The 20,900-nt window shown below is 40.9% G+C and overlaps 3 protein-coding genes across 6 annotated transcripts; 2 read left to right on the top strand and 1 right to left on the bottom strand.

The window, feature by feature from the left end:
• Positions 1-807: 807 nt before the first annotated feature.
• adora2aa (adenosine A2a receptor a) lies at positions 808-9,736 on the top strand. Of its 3 annotated transcripts, XM_086312840.1 has the most exons (4): positions 808-925; positions 5,683-6,366; positions 7,511-7,865; positions 7,965-9,736. In XM_086312840.1, the coding sequence occupies exons 2-4, from the start codon at positions 6,041-6,043 to the stop codon at positions 8,517-8,519; spliced, it is 1,236 nt and encodes a 411-aa protein (XP_086168966.1). In that variant the 5' UTR covers positions 808-925; positions 5,683-6,040; the 3' UTR covers positions 8,520-9,736. The 3 variants fall into 3 exon arrangements, with proteins under 3 accessions (XP_086168966.1, XP_086168964.1, XP_086168965.1); XM_086312838.1 differs by having other exon boundaries at positions 7,511-9,733; XM_086312839.1 differs by lacking the exon at positions 808-925 and adding an exon at positions 1,466-1,550 and having other exon boundaries at positions 7,511-9,733.
• Positions 9,737-12,998: 3,262 nt separating this feature from the next.
• c8h22orf15 (chromosome 8 C22orf15 homolog) lies at positions 12,999-15,946 on the top strand. 2 transcript variants are annotated; one of them, XM_086312837.1, is made up of 5 exons: positions 12,999-14,386; positions 14,528-14,614; positions 14,690-14,812; positions 15,097-15,171; positions 15,329-15,946. In XM_086312837.1, exons 1-5 carry the CDS (start codon positions 14,362-14,364, stop codon positions 15,427-15,429), a joined length of 411 nt encoding a protein of 136 aa, XP_086168963.1. In that variant the 5' UTR covers positions 12,999-14,361; the 3' UTR covers positions 15,430-15,946. The 2 variants fall into 2 exon arrangements, with proteins under 2 accessions (XP_086168963.1, XP_086168962.1); XM_086312836.1 differs by having other exon boundaries at positions 14,528-14,812.
• Positions 15,947-17,258: 1,312 nt separating this feature from the next.
• Positions 17,259-20,354, bottom strand: LOC147316856 (uncharacterized). Its single transcript, XM_086312835.1, has 4 exons — positions 18,912-20,354; positions 18,231-18,439; positions 17,905-18,082; positions 17,259-17,458 (listed from the first exon to the last, which is right to left on the bottom strand). Exons 1-4 carry the CDS (start codon positions 19,339-19,341, stop codon positions 17,322-17,324), a joined length of 954 nt encoding a protein of 317 aa, XP_086168961.1. The 5' UTR covers positions 19,342-20,354; the 3' UTR covers positions 17,259-17,321.
• Between the last annotated feature and the right edge of the window lie 546 nt (positions 20,355-20,900).

The following is a 20,900-nucleotide window of genomic DNA, read 5'->3' as shown; positions in this document are numbered from 1 at the left end:
GGCAAGATGAGAAACAGGTGAGGTTTCTGTGAAAACTGATGTCTAGTGCGTATTTGCATACTGTGGGTTTTCTCAGAGGCTTGCAGAAAAAAAGTCTGCTGATAGTGATTCCACAAAATCCCCGGTGAGCTTATTATAACACGGCCTGTTGAACACTTAACCTAATAAATGAAATACTTCATCTCTTAAACCTGTATTGCGACCTGGGCTTCCTCTGCAACCGGAAGACTCGAGATTCAGTAATAAAACAGCTGTAGTGCCGTAATTAGTTTATGTTGCACAGAAATAATGCAGCTTTGCTTGTCCTCACAATCAATTACATCATGTTCAAGTGCAAAAGAAGAAGAAGAAAAGACATAAAAAGCAAAAACAAACGAGCAAAACATTACCATCACAGTATCAGGTACCCCTGTTGTCCTGCAATCATTGTTTTTATGACACATAATCTGAATAATTCTTCTAAAATGCAACATATGAAATGATAACAGCACTGCTGGCGCTGTGGTCCCTCTATTAAAGTGTCAAATGTTACATATGCTTAAATTAATTTGTTTTTAACAAGTCTCCTCCCTAAGGTGTAGTAGCATGTACATGTTAGAGTGGAGGATGTTGATTCATAAACTATGTTACATAAACTGGTGACAGTGGTCACAGAACAGTGTGACATCATCTGTGAAGTCAAAGATGTTACCTAGCAACTAGAGACCTTGTGAAATGGGAACACCACTCATTCAAAGTACCCCGACCGGACAGTGCACTTGGTCAGGGCCTGAGCTGCACAGCCACCAGGTCTGAGGCAGAAAGAATAAACGTTTGTCTCCATGTGAAGAACACACATACAGAGATTCCTTGATTTATTAGCGAGATTGCCACAACAGGTGGGGGGTCACTGTGCACAGCTGCTTTCTGCCCCTGGTGTCTTCATGTGAGTAACTGTGGCCATGAGTCAAGTGCAGACACAAAGACAGAGTCAAGTGGACTGTGTCACACAGCAGTGACCACTCTACTTTACTCGTCTTTTGTGATTTGTTACAGGCTGTTACTTGATGTAGGACACATATTCAGTGTGTGTTTAGTTTCATCATAAACTGGGTGTTGTTTAATAAGACTGGTTTTATAAGTAGACATCAGTTAACTGTCACTGTTTAGACCAGTAGGCCTGTTTTCAACACTTACCACAAAATATCCATAACTTTTTTCTAACCATTCATCTAGAAATGTTTCCATTTTTTTCAGCAGTTGCGTATCCATAAAATTTTGAACCATTAGTTTTTATCTTTAGCTTTCATTTATCCAGTTCTATGCTACACGACTCTAAGCTACACATTTAAGTATTTATCTACTATGTATATAACTATAAGATAACCTAATAAAGGTTATCTTATCTTATCTTATCTTATGTCTAATTTAACAACTATGACCTGCTTCAACCACTACCTACTCTTGTCGTTAGCTTTAGCAATTTCACCTGTAATATCCAAATATTTAGTTACTACTTTTATCCAATACCATTATCCAGTTTACAGCTACCTGCTAATTCCAGCTAACAGGTATTTATTCATAATTGCAATGCCCTATTTTCACTCATTTATCCATCTGTTTTAGGCTACTTTAAATCCCTGTTATCCAGTAGCTTACTCTTCGCTATCAGTATATTTTTAACTATATCTAGAGCCTAAGCTAATGGTTTAAGCTAACACTCGTTTTGTTTGAAGGGTGTCTCTCCCTTTGTGTCTTTACTTTTTACATTTTGAGCTCTAAGTCATTACAAATTGTGAAGCCAAAAATTGGCATATAGCTAACAATGACATTGCCTTCATAATAAATCGGTCAGACTTGAAAATCCATTTTTTTTGGCTAATTGTTTTAGCCCAGTTGTTAATTTCTTGACACACTCTCACCATAAAATCTACTGTTTAAGCCCAGATTTCATTATATTATTTAATCAGACTGTAATTTTGATCACTGTTACCTGCTTCTCAATATGCTACGATGCTTTAGTGCAAAAGAGTCAACACAGATGCTCAGAGATAGTGAGGCGACTCACTGTGCTTGCAGCAGTATTGGCACTTTGTATGGACAGCATAGCGAGAGCCTGCGGTGAAAGGAAGCTCAAGTTTTAATTTTCTCTTGTGCAGTGGTAAAGGGTGGTGATGTGCTGTGGTTTATTGTTGGTGTGCTGCATTGGCTGACTTCTTCTTTATCTTTCTCAGTACAAAGATACTAATAAATATCAATATTTGTACAGATTTCATCCCTCAAAGTGGCTGCTGTGAACCAAAGCTTGCACCCTAACCCTGTCTCACTATTACTCCCTGGAGCTTCTCTGATGTGTCTCATAATTTTATTTTAGGACAGCTTCTTACTGTGTGGCTAGCATGGGAGAATCACTGGTGCAGTTTTAAGAAATTCATGATTTCCTTTCTTGTCCTTTGGGATTATTACTGTGAAGTACTGATACATAAAAAACACTGGAATTCTAGTCGCACACCAACATCTCTTAAAACAGCAACAGTTAAAACTTTATTTATAAGCCCTTTGGAATTAAAAGGATATCTCCTGATGACACGCAAACGTGGAATAGCAGTATTTTAGTATTAATGGCTCATCTAACCCTGAGGGAAAAGCATGACTGGGAGAGCAAAGACCTTTGTGTTCCATCACAGCTGGTATCTTTGAAAACTCAGTCTAACCTTCACAAACATCCCCTCAGAGGGAATTCAGCAGCACAAAAACAGCTTCTATTTGTAAGCTCAGTGAGCTGCGTGCTGACGGCTCAAAGCTATCAAGGCATCTAAACTATAGTCTGACTGAGAATAGACCACAAGCCATATCAAACTTCCAAGAATTGTGCTACAATTCTTTTTTTCCCTCTCGCCACGATATTTCACCCAAAAATGTTTACAAAGGTGTTTGCTCTTATCTGCTTTTGTACTGCAGAGTTGTAATACTGCTCGTATGAAGCGTACTTCTTTTTTGACAGCTTCCTTATCCTGTTGACAGCAAAACTTAACTCTATTCAAAACTGCAAGTCACGGAAAAGAGAAAAACATGCTCTAAACTCATGTTTAAATGCATTAAACGCAACACTTTACCAACACGCTTGCAGACACAGTTCCATACTAATGTGTTTCCACCCATTTAAACTTATAGAAAAGAAGATTTTAAATATGAATTTACCATTTTCCATCATCACGCTTATTCTCTTTTGGATCATTTTGTCTGTTTCTTGTAAAAGGTTTAATTTTCTTTGATTGGAGTTCGGTTTTATCCACCTTTTTGTTATTTGTTTAAGTCTTTTTTCTCAAAATTCAGATCATATCATTCCCACCTCAGATGAGGTCAATGAGAGATTTTGTGAGTATAAAATATTTTACCTTTAAAAACAGAGCTTTTGAAAATAAATTCCTTTATGGCACAAAAAGCCCTTTGATTCACTGTATTGCATCATTTAATGTGACTTGAACCAAAAAAGCCATCTGCTATCTACAAATACATTGTACTCAGCATTAAGACTTTAGTCCTATTTGATCATTAGAAGTCATTTCTGGGGTCAAAAACGATATTTGTTTTTCAAAGAAATTTCCAAATTCCAAAATAAGGAATTGGTAGTTTCAAGATCAGATTACATTACATGTGTTCCTTTCCTTTGTTGGTTATTTCTGTTCCCTGTTCATCTTCCCGTTTTATCATTATTTTACCTTTTGTTGCATCCTAATGATATTTTGCAAAATAGGGAAATCTTTTCAAGTACGAAGCTTAACTTTTTCTTCTTCTTTTCTTCTGTTTTTTTCCCTCTTTTGTTTGTGTGTGTGTGTGTGTGTTCCTGTCTAGCTATCCTTGTGAGGACCAAAATCTGCATTCTACTATACTTGTGAGAACCAACAGTCACTTGTGAGAACACACATACCGGTCCTCACAAGTTTGAAGGCCTTTTTGAGGCTCAAAATGTGGCTTTAGGGTCAGGGTTACAATTAGGTTCTGGTTAGGTTTAGGGTAAGGGGCTAGGGAAACCATTATGTCAATGAAGATAGCTGCCTGGGTTGGTAAAAACAAACCTAATATTGAAATATTACTTTTTAATCATATTTGGAAAAATTGCTAACAAAGAATTGATCATTTATACACATATAGTCATATAATCACGTATAATATTAATAATAATAATAATAATGGATTGCATTTATATAGAGCTTTTCGAGAACCTCAAAGCGCTGTACAATTCCACTATTCATTCACTCTCACATTCACACACTTGTGCTTTTCAATAAAAGCACAAGTAATACATTTATTTACTTATCTTTGGTCTTATCTGTTTTGAATTGCCTGAAAGACAGCAGCTACAAAACCCACTACGATACTCTGAGTGTGACTCATCTCTCAACGCGCACTTCCTGTGGTCACAATGTTTCGTTTTAGTTTTAGCGCTCACAGAACTGAGAGAATCGCATTTTAGCCGTCGTATAATACTGTACAGCATGCATTATAAAACTGGACACACAGGATTTTCACTGTAGCAGAACCTTTTGTCCTGAACCTGCTGTAACAAATAATAACAGTAAATATCTAACAGCTACATTTACCAGCATGTAGCATTTACACTGTGTACAGCGCAGCTTCTGGAATCAACACTAACATGTTCACATACTTTGTAGAATTGAGGCTTTGCAGTTTAGTACAGCCAGCCTTTTAGTTGACCATCTACAGTTATGTTAAGGTCATAGTTAACTGTTATAACTGTGAAAGGTGATTTTTACTGTAATATTAATGTACATTTTCAAAATAAGCTGCTGCATGGACGTGCCTCAGACGATAGCAGGCTTAAGGCCAATGCAGCGTCACACCTCTGAACTTTCTATTGTATGTGATCACAACTGTTGCAGAAGTAATCCATAAAACAGGTTCACGTTGAGTTCAGTGCCCATTTCTCTTGAATTATCACAAGATAAGATCGCATTTCTTATTTTTCCCTGTTTTTTTTACTAGTTGAAAATCTTTATCTACCACAGGAGTCAAGGTCTGCTGTTCTTGGCTACACAAATGCTGGAAATCACATCGCAAATCCACGACAATCAAAGTCTAAACAAAACATAATGGATATAAACTTCTAAATTGAGTGTCTGAACTTAAACATCAGAAACTGTCACAAGTCTGTGCTTGTCAGAGCAAATCTGAATTATGTTGCAGTATTGTAGTATAACATCGGATTTTAGCACAGTATAAATGATTCAAACTGCATTTTGACAGCAGTTTGCTACAACGTGGAGCCGTGCATGCTCGTGCTGATGGAGGCTACACAAGTTGCTCTCCCACTGCCCTTTTGCAGGGTCAGAAAGACTGTTTATAGGAGGCATCAGCAACTAAAAGTCTCACACAACCGAACAGTGACATTGCTTCTTTTTTTTTGCAGTGTAATGTGGCTTTATGAAAGGTGTCTGTGGTTTTATTAAAGCTGCTGATGCTTCTGGAAATATTGTGACTATATATAAGTGTACCCTATAACGCCCATATAAGTGTACTTCATAACTGATAAGAAGGAACCTGTATTGTGTTTGTAGATCTTTCAAATGCAAACAGGGTGCCTCGCTTTATACCTAATACAAAGTCCCATATTCACTTCCTCTACTGTAGGAGCATTTCTTCTTTTTCACTTTTGCACCATTTTTTTTTTATTTCCAACAGAGCGATGTCACTGTGATGTCTGTTGCTGGCATCATCTCAGCCTTTCAAGGAGCTCGTGGGAAAAGGACGCCGAGGGGAAGGAGCTGAGGGGAGAGGACAGCAGAAGAGCTTTTTTATGAGGACAGAATGGAGGTGACTGCACCCTGCATGCGGAGTGATGATAGCTCCATGTGATTCATTTTTCTTTTTCAGTATTTTAAGCTGAGCAGGTGTGAAGGAGTCACTGTTTTGTGGAATCTAGTGGCTGTTTCTCTGGAGGTGACAAGGCTGAGTTCAGCAGCTGCTAGGCTGCAGCTATGGACGTTGAGGTGAGATTTCCTCCCCCCGCATTAGTGACCTCTTCGCTGTTTGCCTCATCATGCGGGACAAATTTTTCTACATCACCCTGGAGCTGCTGATTGCCATCTTCTCAGTGCTGGGAAATGTGTTGGTCTGCTGGGCCGTGGCCCTCAACAGTAACCTCCAGAGCATCACCAACTTCTTCGTGGTGTCGCTGGCTGTGGCCGACATCGCCGTGGGCGTCCTGGCCATTCCCTTTGCCATTGTCATCAGCATCGGGTTCTGCTCCAACTTCTATGGCTGCCTGTTTATTGCGTGCTTTGTGCTGGTTCTCACACAGAGCTCCATCTTTAGTCTGCTGGCCATCGCTATAGATCGCTACATTGCAATCAAGATACCACTCAGGTCAGTAACCATGAGGAAAAGTGGATCATTTATCATTTATTGGTGCAAAATTTATGAGTTAATAGAATAAGTGAAATCCTTTATAACTGCATTATTACGTGTGTTAATAAGGCACCAATAAACAGTTGATTAGCATTAGTAAAACAGCTGATTACTACTTAAAAACCATTTTTTCAACATGTCCAAGCACAGAAAGAAACGAAGATCAGATTTGGAAAACAAAATAGGAACGTTTTAACTCTTAATTAATTCTTACTTTAGTCCAATGTGTGTTTTTAATCAGAAGCAGTAGAATTCTCACGATGACGCCCAACGTTTCATTTCATTTCTGTCGGTTAAAACATTTGACATTTGAACCAGATATTCCATGGCTGAATAAGACTGTTCAGAAACAGCGTCTCCCACAGGGCAAATTCCCCCCGGAGCAATCAAACAAATATCGCTCTAATTGCTTACACAGACTGTGTAAGCCTGTTTTGTAAACTTACTTTTATTATTGTAATGTAAAAATAACAACAAAAAAGCTCCAAACCCAGTGAGATGTTGATTTAACATGCAAATTTGCCAACGACGGTGCATCTGCAGACCTGACAGTGACAGTGATGCTGTTACCTCATCGTTACCGCACTGCTGCGCCGGTCAGACGTCTCGCCCTTTAGGGCTCGAACACACTCCTCCTGCTGAACATACGTATGTGAGGGCTCTTCTGCGTTGTGTTTGTACATCTCTAAAGGGGGGGGGGGGGGGGGGGTGTTTTTGCAGTATTAACCTTTGCACTTTAACATCTGAAGAATGTGATAGAAACAAGCCAAATGTCTCAGCTGCTCTCCCACACTGTGCTACAGGCGAACCAAAAATAGGCTCCTTCCTTTGAGGAGTCCTGAGTCCTGAAAGACTCAGTTTGTTTATTCTTGTCTCTTGTAGTTCCGGTATGAGAGTTGCTTCCCCGGAACGATCGCATAAGCAAATGATAAATCAGCGGGGTACTTTCGTATACAGTAATAATTAATTCAAACAAGGGACGGAAGCTTTCTTATGAGGTTTATAGAGGTCATTGTGGCAGAGGGAAACAAACCTTTATCTCTGAGTTCTCAGGAGCTGAAAGACAATTGAAGCTTGACACGTGTATTGTCTCCCTGTCCAGGTACAACAGCTTGGTGACAGGACAGCGGGCTCGAGGCATCATTGCCATATGCTGGATTTTATCCATCATCATCGGTTTGACCCCCATGATGGGCTGGCATGGTGGGGAGTCAAGAAACGGCACCAACGAAACCAAAAGCAGCCCCTGCCAGCCGGGCATGATGAAGTGCCTGTTTGAGGATGTTGTCGACATGGAGTACATGGTCTACTTCAACTTTTTTGCTTGTGTGCTGATCCCCTTGCTGCTAATGTTGGCCATCTACCTGTGTATCTTCATGGCAGCTCGCCACCAGCTCATGCTGATTGAAGTAAAAGCGTCTCATGGGGAAAAGTCCCGCTCCGTCCTGCAGAAAGAGGTCCAGGCTGCCAAGTCTCTGGCCATCATTGTGGGCCTGTTTGCGGTCTGCTGGCTTCCTTTACATATCATTAACTGCTTCACCCTCTTCTGTCCTCAGTGTGATCGTCCTCCTGCTTTGGTTATGTATGTGGCCATTATCCTATCCCATGCCAACTCTGTGGTCAACCCCTTCATCTACGCCTACCGCATCCGAGAGTTCCGGCACACCTTCCGTAGGATTATTAGGCGGCACATCCTGGGGAAGCGGGAGGTGTTTGAGAGCAGCGGGAGTAAGCGGAACTCTACTCACAACAGCATCACGGACTCCATCAGGCTCAAAGCAAATGGCCTCAGCTTTGACCTTTTCACAGAGCACAGCAGCAGTACCTGTGAGAACTCCTGCCGCTGTCCTGCTCACATCTCCCCTTTAGAGGGTGGTCTGGCAACAGTGTCTCACCCGCCTCTGTCAGTTGTTATCGCCCACTGCCCCAAAGTGGGGACGTGTCCACTTCAAGCCCTCAGGCAGACTCAGCTCCCGGCGGGGAACGACTGCTCTGAACCAGAGATCCTGGAGGAAAACTGCAGACAGAACCTCGCCCCAGCACAGGTTGCACTGCTGTTCAACACCCAGGACAGGAAGAGCTGCTGTAGCGAGCTAGATAAAGTGCACTGATCTATGCGCCGCAGGGATCATTTGCTAATTCCTCGCAGTTAGTTGTGAATGTCTGCTCAGGATCACCATGAATCTCTAATTTCCAATGGGAGTACTGTAAACAGCTGACAGACAATGAATGTCACTCACTGAGATAAACGAAACAGGACTGAAAACTGTCTCTACTATTTAAATACAGTGACATGTCAATTTAACTCAGAATAAGTCTAAAAGGCACCGCTATTGTTACCGGAAGGCTACGTCTTATCAACCCACATGACCGGGGGTGGTTTGTAATGTGCAGCCACTTCACAAGTTGTTCTGTGGAAATTTCAACACCATCCATGAATGTATGCTTATTTAAGTCAAATTCAGATGATACAATTGACACAGTTTGATGAAAAATGGGAAATTATCTGCAGATGTCCATTACTGCTCTCTATGTTCTCACAAGTAGACTGGCACCAAGTGCTGTCTTTAAATAAATCCTTTCACACTTTTAATGTGTGCTTGCTGTGTATACATTTTTGCAATGGCTGCAATATCCCTGTCTTTATTCAGGAGCTGCAGGAACACCTCCAGACATCCCACTGGCTTTTCAGCAGACAGGCTCGTGATCTGGTCATTCGGAGAAATGGTGGATTAAATTGTCATCATTTTTGGCGTTTCTTTATTTTTGCAGTTTTTATCAGAACAGCTCTTGAGGCCTATTCCTTGTTAAAGATTTCACAGCCAAAAAAGATGTCCTGTGTCCTACTGTGGGGCAAAGGACACAGGAGATCTTTTGAGCTGTAAATCTTATCTCCTCAGCTGGATCACCTCATCTCAAATAAGAAAACTTTTTTTTTTTTTTTTGCATTATGGCCGTGAAACTTTATCTTCATACAATAAATACTTTTCTGGATGTGGTTCTTTTGAATGATGGTCCACAGACGCACTTTCAAGACATTGTTTTGCACTGAACTATGAGGCAATGATTGAATGTCAATGTCTCAAAACAATGAGATAAAAGCCAAAAAAATTTTATTTGTCGTTCTTACCATCAAATTGAATCAAGTTCTATAATTTTTAAAAGATACATCATAAAAGGTTACAACAATGATTGTTAGATTGTGTAAAAAAAAAAAGCCCAGTATTAATAAAAAAAAAAAAAGTGACAATGCAAAAGACAACTAGTGACAATTTTTGAATGCAATACAGTTGAATTTCACAACACTGCAAAATAAAGTCAGTAGAATACTTCTTAACATTAAATATCACTAAATAACTCATATGGCGAGCTCAGCTAACATTGGATGAAAAAACAATGAAAAAAACAAATATATATATATATATATATATATATATATATATATATATATATATATATATATCTCGGGTCCTCTACCAGAGGCCTGGGAGCTTGAGGGTCCTGCGCAGTATCTTAGCTGTTCCCAGGACTGCGCTCTTCTGGACAGAGATCTCCGATGTTGTTCCCGGGATCTGCTGGAGCCACTGGCCTAGCTTGGGAGTCACCGCACCTAGTGCTCCGATTACCACGGGGACCACTGTCACCTTCACCCTCCACATCTTCTCGAGCTCTTCTCTGAGCCCTTGGTATTTCTCCAGCTTCTCGTGTTCCTTCTTCCTGATGTTGCTGTCATTCGGAACCGCTACATCGATCACTACGGCCGTCTTCTTCTGTTTGTCTACCACCACTATGTCCGGTTGGTTAGCCACCACCATTTTGTCCGTCTGTATCTGGAAGTCCCACAGGATCTTAGCTCGGTCATTCTCCACCACCCTTGGGGGCATCTCCCATTTTGACCCCGGACGTCCAGGTTATACTCGGCACAGATGTTCCTGTACACCAGCGGTCCCCAACCTTTTTTGCGCCATGGACCGGTTTATGCCCGACAATATTTTCACGGATCGGCCTTTAAGGTGTCGCGGATAAATACAACAAAATGAAACTAGTACCGGTACCGAAAAAAGAAGATTTATTCATAACACACGTGAAAAGACCCAGGAATGAAACGATAAAAACGATAACAAAATAACGCTGAAAACCGATAAAAACCCTGAAAACCATACATTTCACACCTGAGCCTCAACTCTTGCGGCCCGGTACCAAACGACTCACAGACCGGTACTGGTCCGAGGCCCGGGGGTTGGGGACCGCTGCGGTACACTATGCCGGCCACTTGGTTATGGCGTTCCATGTATGCCTTGCCTGCTAGCATCTTGCACCCTGCTGTTATGTGCTGGATTGTCTCTGGAGCATCTTTACACATCCTGCACCTGGGGTCTTGCCTGGTGTGATAGACCCCAGCCTCAATGGATCTTGTACTCAGAGCTTGTTCTTGTGCTGCCATGATTAGTGCCTCTGTGCTGTCTTTCAGTCCAGCTTTGTCCAGCCACTGGTAGGATTTCTGGTTATCAGCCACCTCCTCTATCTGCCGGTGGTACATACCGTGCAGGGGCCTGTCCTTCCATGATGGTTCCTCGCCTTCCTCCACTTTCTTGGGTTTCTGCTGCCCGAGGTGTTCACTGAGCACTCGGTCAGTTGGGGCCATCTTTGTGATGTATTCGTGGATGTTCCTTGTCTCATCCTGGACTGTGGTGCTGACACTCACCAGTCCCCGGCCCCCTTCCTTCCGCTTAGCGTACAGCCTCAGGGTGCTGGACTTGGGGTGAAACCCTCCATGCATGGTAAGGAGCTTTCTTTTCTTGATGTCAGTGGCTTCTATCTCCTCCTTTGGCCAGCCTATTACCCCAGCAGGGGTAGCCCAGATCTTGTTCTTACCATTCAGCTGACTCCTCAGGACTTGCCTGACCCTCTGCAGGTACTTGGTGGTTGCAGCTTTCCTAGCGGCCTCTTCATGGTTCCCATTCGCCTGTGGGATCCCCAGGTACTTGTAACTGTCCTCTATGTCTGCAATGTTGCCTTCTGGTAGCTCGATCCCCTCAGTTCTGACTACCTTCCCTCTCTTTGTTACCATCCGACTACACTTCTCCAGCCCGAATGACATCCCGATGTCATTGCTGTATAGCCTGGTAGTGTGGATCAATGAATCGATGTCTCATTCACTCTTGGCATACAGCTTGATGTCATCCATGTACAGGAGGTGGCTGACAACTGCTCCGTTCCGTAGTCGGTATCCGTAGCCAGTCTTGTTAATGATCTCACCGAGGGGGTTCAGGCCTATGCAGAACAGCAGTGGGGACAGAGCATCTTCTTGGTAGATCCCGCACTTGATGGTGACTTGTGCTATGGGCTTGAGTTTGGCCTCCAGTGTTGTCCGCCACATCCCCATTGAGTTCCTGATGAAGGCTCTTAGGGTCCTGTTGATCTTATATAGTTCTAGGCATTCCAGGATCCAGGTGTGGAGCATTGAGTCATAGGCCTTCTTGTAATCAATCCAGGTGAGTCTGGTTCTGCAGTCTCTTATACTACAGCCTAGTAATGGGGAAATGGAAATGACTTTTGCTTCTGGGCAAATCTAAGTTATTTTTGGACAGGTATTGAACAAATTCAAATTCAAATTCAAATTCAAATTTTATTTGTCACGTACACAGTCATACACAGTACGATATGTAGTGAAATGCTTGGACAACTGCTCGTGACCTAAAGAAAACAAAAAAGGAAAAGGCTATGAATAAGATAGGAAATAAATATGAAAAATTAAAAAGGGTAAATTTAACTAGGAAGGAATAAAATATAAATTAAGGTTAAAAATGAAATAACTGTACAACACAAATTAGAATGAAGGGTAAATTTAACTGGGAAGAATAAGATAAAATATATAAATTAAAGTTGAAAATAAAATAACTGTACAACAAAATACACAATATAGAACTATATAAGAATGTATGAAGAAATCTAAATATAAATAAATATATACACAATAACAGCAGCTGTACAAGTATTAACTGGAAATGAAGAATATAGTGACCAGTGTTGTGCAAAAACAAAGTCCAGAAAGTCCAGTGTGTGTGTAAGAACCATATGTGTGGGTCAGTACTGTGTGGTGGTGTGATTGAGAGACCGTATCGCCTGCGGGAAGAAGCTCCTCCTCAGTCTCTCTGTGTTGGTCTTCAGGGAGCGGAATCGCTTTCCTGACCTCAACAGAGAGAACAGTCCGTTGTTGGGATGGCTGAGGTCCTTCACGATCTTCCTGGCCTTGGTCCAGCACCGCCTGCTGTAGATTGAGTGCAGGTCAGGGAGCTCGGAGCGGATGGTGCGCTCAGCTGACCGCACAACCCTCTGTAGAGCTCGTCTGTCCTGCATGGTGCTGTTCCCGAACCAGGTTAAGATGTTTCCCGCCAGGATGCTCTCTATGGTGCACGAGTAAAAGTTCCTGAGCACCTTGGAGGGCAGTTGGAAGTCTCTCAAGCGTCTGAGGTGGTAGAGACGCTGTCGGGCCTTTTTCACCACGGTGTTGATGTGACAGGACCATGACAGGTCCTGCGTGATGTGAACTCCGAGGTATTTGAAGCTGTCCACTCTCTCCACTGGGCACTCGTTGATGACGGGGGTCTGGTAGTTCCTCTCCTGCTTAGTGCTGAAGTCCACTATCAGCTCCTTTGTCTTACTGACGTTTAGAAGGAGGTTGTTCCTCTGGCACCAGTTCTCCAGATTCCTAATCTCCTTCAGGTAGGCCGTCTCGTTGTTATCAGAGATCAGGCCCACCACGACGGTGTCGTCAGCAAACTTGATGATGGTGGTGGAGCTGGTAGTGGCCACACAGTCATATGTGTACAAAGAGTACAGCAGGGGGCTCAGAACACACCCCTGGGGGGCTCCAGTGCTGAGAGTGGTGGAGGCTGAGACATGTCCGCCCATCCTTACTGCCTGTGGTCTGCCAGTTAGGAAGTTGGAGATCCACTGACACATAAATGAGCTGAGTCCCAGATGCTCCAGCTTGGTGGTGAGTGTGGAGGGAATTATGGTATTAAATGCAGAGCTGTAGTCTATGAAGAGCATTTTAACATAATTCCCCCTTCTAGTGTCCAAGTGAGTGAGTGATGTGTGGAGGAGATGAGAGATGGCATCGTCTGTGGAACGATTTGGACGGTAAGCGAACTGTAGTGGGTCCAGTGTGTCTGGTAGTGAAGAAATGATGAAGTCTCTGAACAGGTATCATTGTTGTGTGTTCTGGTATTCATTAGCAAATGAATGAACTCAAACCTAAAGCTGAGGTATGACAAGTAGCAGCTGAAAGTAGCCAGTAGGAAAAGATCTTTTATAAAATACTAATTACAGAGGCTTTAAGGAATCAGTCATTCATGTGGCAGATTGAGCTACAGAGACTCCACATTGCTTTTGATTGAGTGTAGTAGTGTCTGTAATGTAACTATACACCAGAAATGAACAGATGATAGAACTTATCTTTTATTGATGTTGGCTGTTTATTTGAATTTTGTTATTTTAAACTTCTATCCTTCCTCTGTGGTACCAAAATGAAATCTCGGTGTATCTGTCTTTATAAGTCAGTTACTGTAAGTGCAAATGGTGTTGGGTTCCAGTCTGTGGCGGGAAACAATAAAGCCAGCTTTTTTTTTTTTCAATACTGACATCTCCGCCCATGCAGCTGTTAAGCCCAGAGTGCCGGTCTCACTGTGTGTAGAGACTCCATGGATACAAGCAGAAACAGTCCCCTGTTCATCCTTTTAAAAGACTCAAGCTTTGTGAGCGAGGAGAGGTGGATGCAAATGAGGGAACATGCGTGTGTGTGTGTGTTTAACTCTCTCAGGGCGGTGGATGTGTGAAAAAGTGCAGACCACAACACTAAAATGCTTTTATTGTTCCACTTTGTGCCCAGTCTTCTTCTACCTCTAGTATCACTGGAGCTTAACTGCTGTCAGGAGTCTGGACCTAAAAATGTTTGTGAATGTCTTGTTTGGAGGTTAGTAAAGTTTCTGGGCATGTTAATACTGTACATGCAGGCTTAAAGGTTTGCAGGCATGCAGGTTTTTTGGGGTTTTTTTGCACCTTACAGCATTTGTTCCAAATTTTTTGTGAATGCATGTGCATGACTTCTTGGCAGAGGGCAGGATGGAAATGTTCAATCTCAACTGTAAGCTGATAAACTTCCTCAATCATTTGAAAGAGAGGGCTGGTGTGGACTCCAAAGGTACTGGACTGAAATGCTGGATCATTTTCAATTGTTCTTATACAAATTCTAAAAGCAACAAAATTCTTCCTGCAGATTGTGTGGACCTGATGGACAGCAGTGGTAAAGTGATGAACCTGGCAGCCAAGCAGCACAATTTGGCTCTGGCCAGCAGTGTGCTGGTAGCCAGACACTACTACGTCCTCCTGCGAGTCTGCCGTGAGTCCGTCTGGTCCATCCATCAGCAGGACTTCAGAGGAACAAACACCCAGATTATAAAAGCATTTTCAAAACCTAATTATGTTATCAGTGTCTGGTCTAAATAATTAGATTCCAAATATATTGATGTAATGATGATAAGTGGCAGGACAAACTAATTCTGGTGCTTTCAGGGGTATCGTGAATGAAATGCATGTTGCCATCCTAATTTTTTGAAAGCTGAATGTAAAGTATGATTTTACCTATGCTTGAAAGCATGCCCGTGACTTCTTGTGCTTCCTCAGGAGACCATGAGGCTGGAGGTCAGAAATATGTCTCCCTTCAGAACAACAACAGTCAAAGTCATCCTGAATTAACAGGTAACAATAAAATAATATTAATGATAAGAATAACATCGGGGCTGTGGAAGTGGCTCTCTGAGGCCTCCTGCTGGACAAACCCATTCCTGCCATTGTGAAAATGCTACAAAACAAACATAAAGTTACCTCATGTGGTTTGTCATTGCTTCTGTTGTAGAACTGCTGAAGAGGCTGACTGACAAAGAGCCAGACAGAAAGACTAGAAAGAGACGGATGCCTCAGACCAAAAACATTCCTGCAAACAGCAAGAGCCACTAAATTTAACACTGTCAATTTATATGTATAAATCTGAATACTTTGCTATATTTCTATTTTAACTGAGCTAAAGTGGATGATTTCTTTTTAGTTAATAATAGTCAATATTGAAGAAGTTCAATAGAATAAGTTACATTTTGAGATTTTATATTTCTGCATTAAATTGTTACTGTAACCAGAATGAGAGGTAAATTAGAAGTATGAGCTGCTGTGTATCTTCCTAGTTTCTTGTGTTTCTAAGCATTTTCCTTTTCCTCATGTCTTTTGTGGCTTCCTGCCTGTCTGTGTGAGTTCCTTTTTGTCCATCTTTCAGTGACTTTCTGATATATTTTGAGAGCTGTTTCCTTGCTATTTTCTTGACTTCCTGCCTTTGTTCTCTTCCCGCCCTGCTTATTGTCAGATTTCGTTCACCTGCACCTTATATTCTCCATATTGTGTATTTAGTCTGAATCCTTTCCCACAGTTTTCCCTCCCTCTTTTCCTGCATTTTGCCTTTTGGATTTTTTGAAATTTGAACCACTTGGATTAAACTTTCGCTACTTTCTGCAAGTTGGCGTTAAACTTTTCTTTGCGCTAAATAAAAAAAAAAAAGATAATATAAAAATGAAATCAAACAGAATAAGTGCGCTTAATGAATTACTGATGGAAAAATTGTCTCAGGTTTTTCTTTACCAGAAATCTAACTGCGGTGTATTACAGTCTGCGCGCTCCCTGCTAATACTGCACTGCCAAAGAATTAATGATGATGTGATTGGATTTGCCTGCATTGAGGACTTGCTTGCTGTGTTCATTAGGAAAACTCAAGGGAACGAAAGAAATTGAACTAAACTGATTTTCAGTCATGCACACAGCTGCGGGAACGTGTTAGATGGTGGGGTTACTTCCACAGGATGTGGAAGGTGCGCTCTCAACATGAATATAAAAAAGATTTACATAAACATTTAAGTGTAAATCTACAATGCATGTTTTCATCTGTGATTATGGTCCTTAAAATAAGTATAGAACAATCTAATTAAAAACACAATGTTTGTCCATGAAAGGATGTCTTGCTAATTAAAAAAAAAACGTTGTACCCCGTTTTCCTGCTGTGCGTTCCCAGATAGCAAGGAAACATTGAAACAATATTGAGTCAATATCAGGCGATGTCATTGAATCAACGTTGAGGTGTGACGTTGACCTAACGTCATTCTTGCACCCTTTTTTAATGTTGAAACGTCAGGTTTTGATGTTGAATCAATGTTGAAACCTGACATTGATTCGACGTTATATTTTCTAATACTGTTGACAATGAAACAATGTCAGATTCTGATATTGAAACACTGTTGAGCTATGGTGTTGATTTTCCACCTCTTTCGCACAGTTGCTTTTTATTAAAACAACAATTAAATCATGACTGGAAATCTACATTTCTTTATAGGTATTTTAACCAATACTAAACTACTGCATGTTTCCATCAATACTTAAACCACCTAAACACATAATTGTACTTGTTTTTGTACTGTACTTATTTCTCAAATTGGACACCCATATAGGATATTAATATTGACATGATACATTGTGAGACATTTTTATTTATATATATATATATATATATATATATATATATATATATATATATATATATATATATATATATATATATATATATATATATATATATATATATATATATATATATATATATATATATATATATATATATATATATATATATAAAAATGTCTCACAATGTATCATGTCAATATTAATATCCTAAAATAACAAAGCATTGCATGTGATGTAACACAGAAAAAAAAACTAAACAAAAAAAAGGTCAATAGTTTTGTTTGCTAAATACTTTATTAAAAGACAGTTTCCTATTTACATTTATATGTTTCACAGAAGTTTGTAATTTTTTACTCTGGGATGGGGATGCATGATGTGCGTCCTGCACCACCCAAACGATCTGGGGCGTATCGGAGCCATTTCTGCACTGCTTGTGCAAAGACAAACTCGGACATAGAGTTTGCCCCTAACTGCTGCGTCAGGCCATCTAGGACAAAAATACACACACACACGCACAAAAGTGAATTAGAGCACATGAATAAGCTCTTGTTAACTGTCTTCAGCGGGGAGAAAGTATGTAAACTCCTAGGCTGATAAACCTGAAAGTCACCAGGCGTAAATCTGCCACATTTGATTCCCAAAGAGCTATGAGCGGAAAAAGTGATAAGTCTTAGCATGGTGTGCCGTGTATCCTTTAAAACAAAATAAACATTGGGTCCTCGGGCTGTAAAAACTACAACCCGAGGACTAAACAAGCCAAAGACCAAAGACTCCATCTCCAGATTAACCGGACATGAAAGTCTTGTTATTAAGAAAGACAAAGTAATATAGCAAAAACCGGACATAGGAAATGTGAAACACACCCAGCAGATCAATTGATCCCTTTATTGTTCACTTTAGGCTCATAAAACTACAATAAACAGTAAAACTTACCAAATATGCATCTGCACAGCGCTGTATCTTTAAATGCCCTTTTTTGCTTTGTGTGGTCCTTGGTTTTTTTCCCTGCCCAGTTTAGTACCGAGGCCAGCTCGTTTGTAATGGCATAAGCCATTACATGGCGGACTCGCACCTCCAGTGTGGTCCCTCCAATCAAGGCAAAGCGTCTCACCTATAGACACATTTTAAGAGATGGAATTAGCGTGTCTCATGTCCTAAATGTGCATGCAAGTGCTTGTGTGTATAATCAATATTTAAATCACATCTGACAGCTATTACACTTTATAGTTACAAAGTGTACATAACCTTTATATACTTACCATTGCCTTATTTGCTTCTTGTGATTGAAGAGCTGCCTCTGCATTGTTTAGCTCCTCAATGTTGTGCAAGGGCAAATCCAGAGGCAGTACCCCAGCATCTACCGATTCATTGCAGCAGGGATGGCGGATGGCTCTGACCTCCTCACGGAGTTCGTTAACTGCTCTGGTCAGGTCTGACAGCATCGTTAACATCTTTTGTGAGGTCGCATCTGTTTCAAAGAACAATTCTAGAAAGATTAATGGCTTAAGCAGTGAGAGGGGAAAAACTAATAGATCCATAAGTGATGGTGTAACATTCTGCATTCAAGTATAAGTTGTTCTAACTGCTAAAAGTGTTTGCTAGTTTTTGCATGTCACATATATTTGATATTTCTATATGTAGCTGCCATCACCAGTGTGTGAATTGTGTGTGAATGGGTGGATGACTGAATGTGTAAAGCGCTTTGGGGTACTTAGGGACTAGTTAAAGCGCTGTACAAATATAGGCCATTTACAATTTATACCATGTAAAATGTGAAATTCCAAGATTTTCGAACTTGCCTTGTAATAGTGGCCTCACAAAAAAAAAAAAAAAAAAAAAAAAAAAAAAAAAAAATCACAACAAGATGACATTCAGGAGTATAAACTGGTGTTTTGAAGATAAGAGCACAATGACATTGTGATTCAGCTTTAAAAGCATACCATCTATAAAGAAGTCCTCGACATCTGACTCTGCATGCTGGGGAGATCGCAAAGCTGTGTCGTTTTGTGTGTTTTGCCGGAGTGGCGAAAGGTGCCGGAAGCTGGGCGGGGCATTATGATGCCTGCTGTCAGTGGGCTGGGGGGGAAAACTGCGGTCACAGTCATTATCCTTGTCGGGTGATACATAGGTCTCACATACTTCTGAAATCTGCTCATAGCGACTGGTAAATACTTGACTGTCTATACCTGGGTGACAACAGTGGGACACACCAGACTCTTCCGCAACCTGCGGTCGCTTAACTTTAACTTGTGCATTGCCGTTTTGGTTATGTTTTTCAGCAACCATCTCTTTAAAGTGCCTGAGTATATCTGACTCTGCTGCCTCAACCATTTTCCGTAATTTGCGCCTCCTTGACCAGCGTGATGTCATTGTCAGTGTATATCAGATTAAACAAATAGTGCTATATTTGGAAATAGCCAAATAAGCAAATTGTTTAACACTAGGAATTTATTTAAGGACGTGAGTTTCTTACTTATTGATGGAAGTTACCAAATCAGATCTGAAAAAAGAGGAAAAATAGGGCACAATGTCAATAAAGAGGGAAAACTAGATACAAAGACGGCTTATAGAAGCTGAACCGAGTCCTGTGTGTGAAGGGACAGTAACTGCGTGTGTATATGTAAGCATTTAAACACTGAAAATAATAAAATTAACAGTATTTTGTCTAAGTTTGCCATTGTAGGAATTCATGGCACCGAGACAAAAACGTGGCGTACAGTGTGACATCAAATTAGGCGCACACCTTTGCTGCGTTTTCTCCGTTTTCCTCGTCCACACGTAAATGCTGAAACGGAGTTTTCGAAAAATATCCACCCCAGCAGGCGTCTTTAAAAATCTCAGTTTTCAGTTAACGAAAACGCAGTTTACGTGTGGACAAAAGGTGCAAACGCAAGTTAGGTGAGCGTGCAACTAAAGTTTGAATTGAGTGCGAATTGAAGCGGGTGCTCTCCAATCATTAAAAGTAACAAAGTCATTGAACACATTTATACAGTTACCTTTACGTTTATCAATCATATATCACAGATTTACAATTTTTTGTAGTAGTATGCTAAAAAGCAACTACAGAGCGAAAGTCTGGGTCAAGCGCCGAGGCGATGGCAAGAACAAAGGAACCCTCGAAGCGTTAAAGCTAGCTTTGTAAGGGAATATCACGGAAAAGTATGAAACGAAATGTTTTCTTTGTTGATAGACTTTGTTCGCAGTGCACTTTATTTGTTGCCGGATTGTAAGATGAAAGTAGACACAATTTCGGGCTCAAACATTTTGTCCGAAACTTTACATTAACGAGTTTTTTACTGTTATTCAAATACAACCGTCAAAATAACGAATAGAAAAAAATTCATTCATTCTTACCTTCTACTAATCGTGGTGCAGGCCAGTGCAGTGCATGAACTGATGCCCCTTCTCCGGTCAATTCCGCTGAAAGTAAATCTAATGTCCCGCTCTACTGTACAAGACAATGGTTACCTGGAGGGATGTACCACTGAGAGGGGTGCTGCGGAATAGTCCAAGTGATCGCTGCTCCCGGTCAACTATACATAAATTGCACGTCGACACGATTTTTTAAAGCTGGTGAACTAGACCAAAATCATTGATAACAAAAGAACAAAAATTTTTTACTTTCTCCGGTACTTTATACCCGCTCAGTTGCAATGCAATTTAACGCTCAACTACAAATCGATGGCTTTTTGATGGTGACCGGCGCCGAATGATGGTAAACTATAAATAGACGTTTTCTCGATGTTGTTGTTGTCACCTGGTCGACTACAAAAAGATCAAATATCAATGACAAAAAAACAAAGGTAAATCAACATCATTACAACGTCCCTATAGTAAGACCGTCGGTTTACCACGGTATTTCAATGTTGTTACAACATTGGCATTTCAACCATAACGACGGATCGGATGAAAAATCAACATCAATTCAA

Source organism: Aulonocara sp. 'chitande type north' Nkhata Bay, linkage group LG12 (assembly GCF_057382095.1).
Source record: "Aulonocara sp. 'chitande type north' Nkhata Bay isolate Kocher_YH1m ecotype deep benthic linkage group LG12, A_spYH_male_GT1.1, whole genome shotgun sequence".
Lineage (NCBI taxonomy): Eukaryota > Metazoa > Chordata > Actinopteri > Cichliformes > Cichlidae > Aulonocara > Aulonocara sp. 'chitande type north' Nkhata Bay.
Note: the sequence above shows the minus strand (reverse complement) of the source record. Positions and strands in the feature narration are given on the sequence as shown.

What these genes read in the sequence shown, in the direction of transcription:
- adora2aa (XM_086312838.1), top strand. Translation starts at nt 6,041, where the DNA reads ATGCGGGACAAATTTTTCTACATCACCCTGGAGCTGCTGATTGCCATC. An exon ending in GCAATCAAGATACCACTCAG is followed by an intron (nt 6,367 to 7,510) that starts GTCAGTAACCAT and finishes CTCCCTGTCCAG; the next exon opens with GTACAACAGCTTGGTGACAG.
- c8h22orf15 (XM_086312836.1), top strand. Translation starts at nt 14,362, where the DNA reads ATGTTTGTGAATGTCTTGTTTGGAG. An exon ending in TGTGAATGTCTTGTTTGGAG is followed by an intron (nt 14,387 to 14,527) that starts GTTAGTAAAGTT and finishes ACTTCTTGGCAG; the next exon opens with AGGGCAGGATGGAAATGTTC. An exon ending in AAGTCATCCTGAATTAACAG is followed by an intron (nt 15,172 to 15,328) that starts GTAACAATAAAA and finishes CTTCTGTTGTAG; the next exon opens with AACTGCTGAAGAGGCTGACT.
- LOC147316856 (XM_086312835.1), bottom strand. Translation starts at nt 19,341, where the DNA reads ATGACATCACGCTGGTCAAGGAGGCGCAAATTACGGAAAATGGTTGAG. An exon ending in AAGAAGCAAATAAGGCAATG is followed by an intron (nt 18,083 to 18,230) that starts GTAAGTATATAA and finishes ATGTGTCTATAG; the next exon opens with GTGAGACGCTTTGCCTTGAT. An exon ending in GCTGTGCAGATGCATATTTG is followed by an intron (nt 17,459 to 17,904) that starts GTAAGTTTTACT and finishes TTTTTGTCCTAG; the next exon opens with ATGGCCTGACGCAGCAGTTA.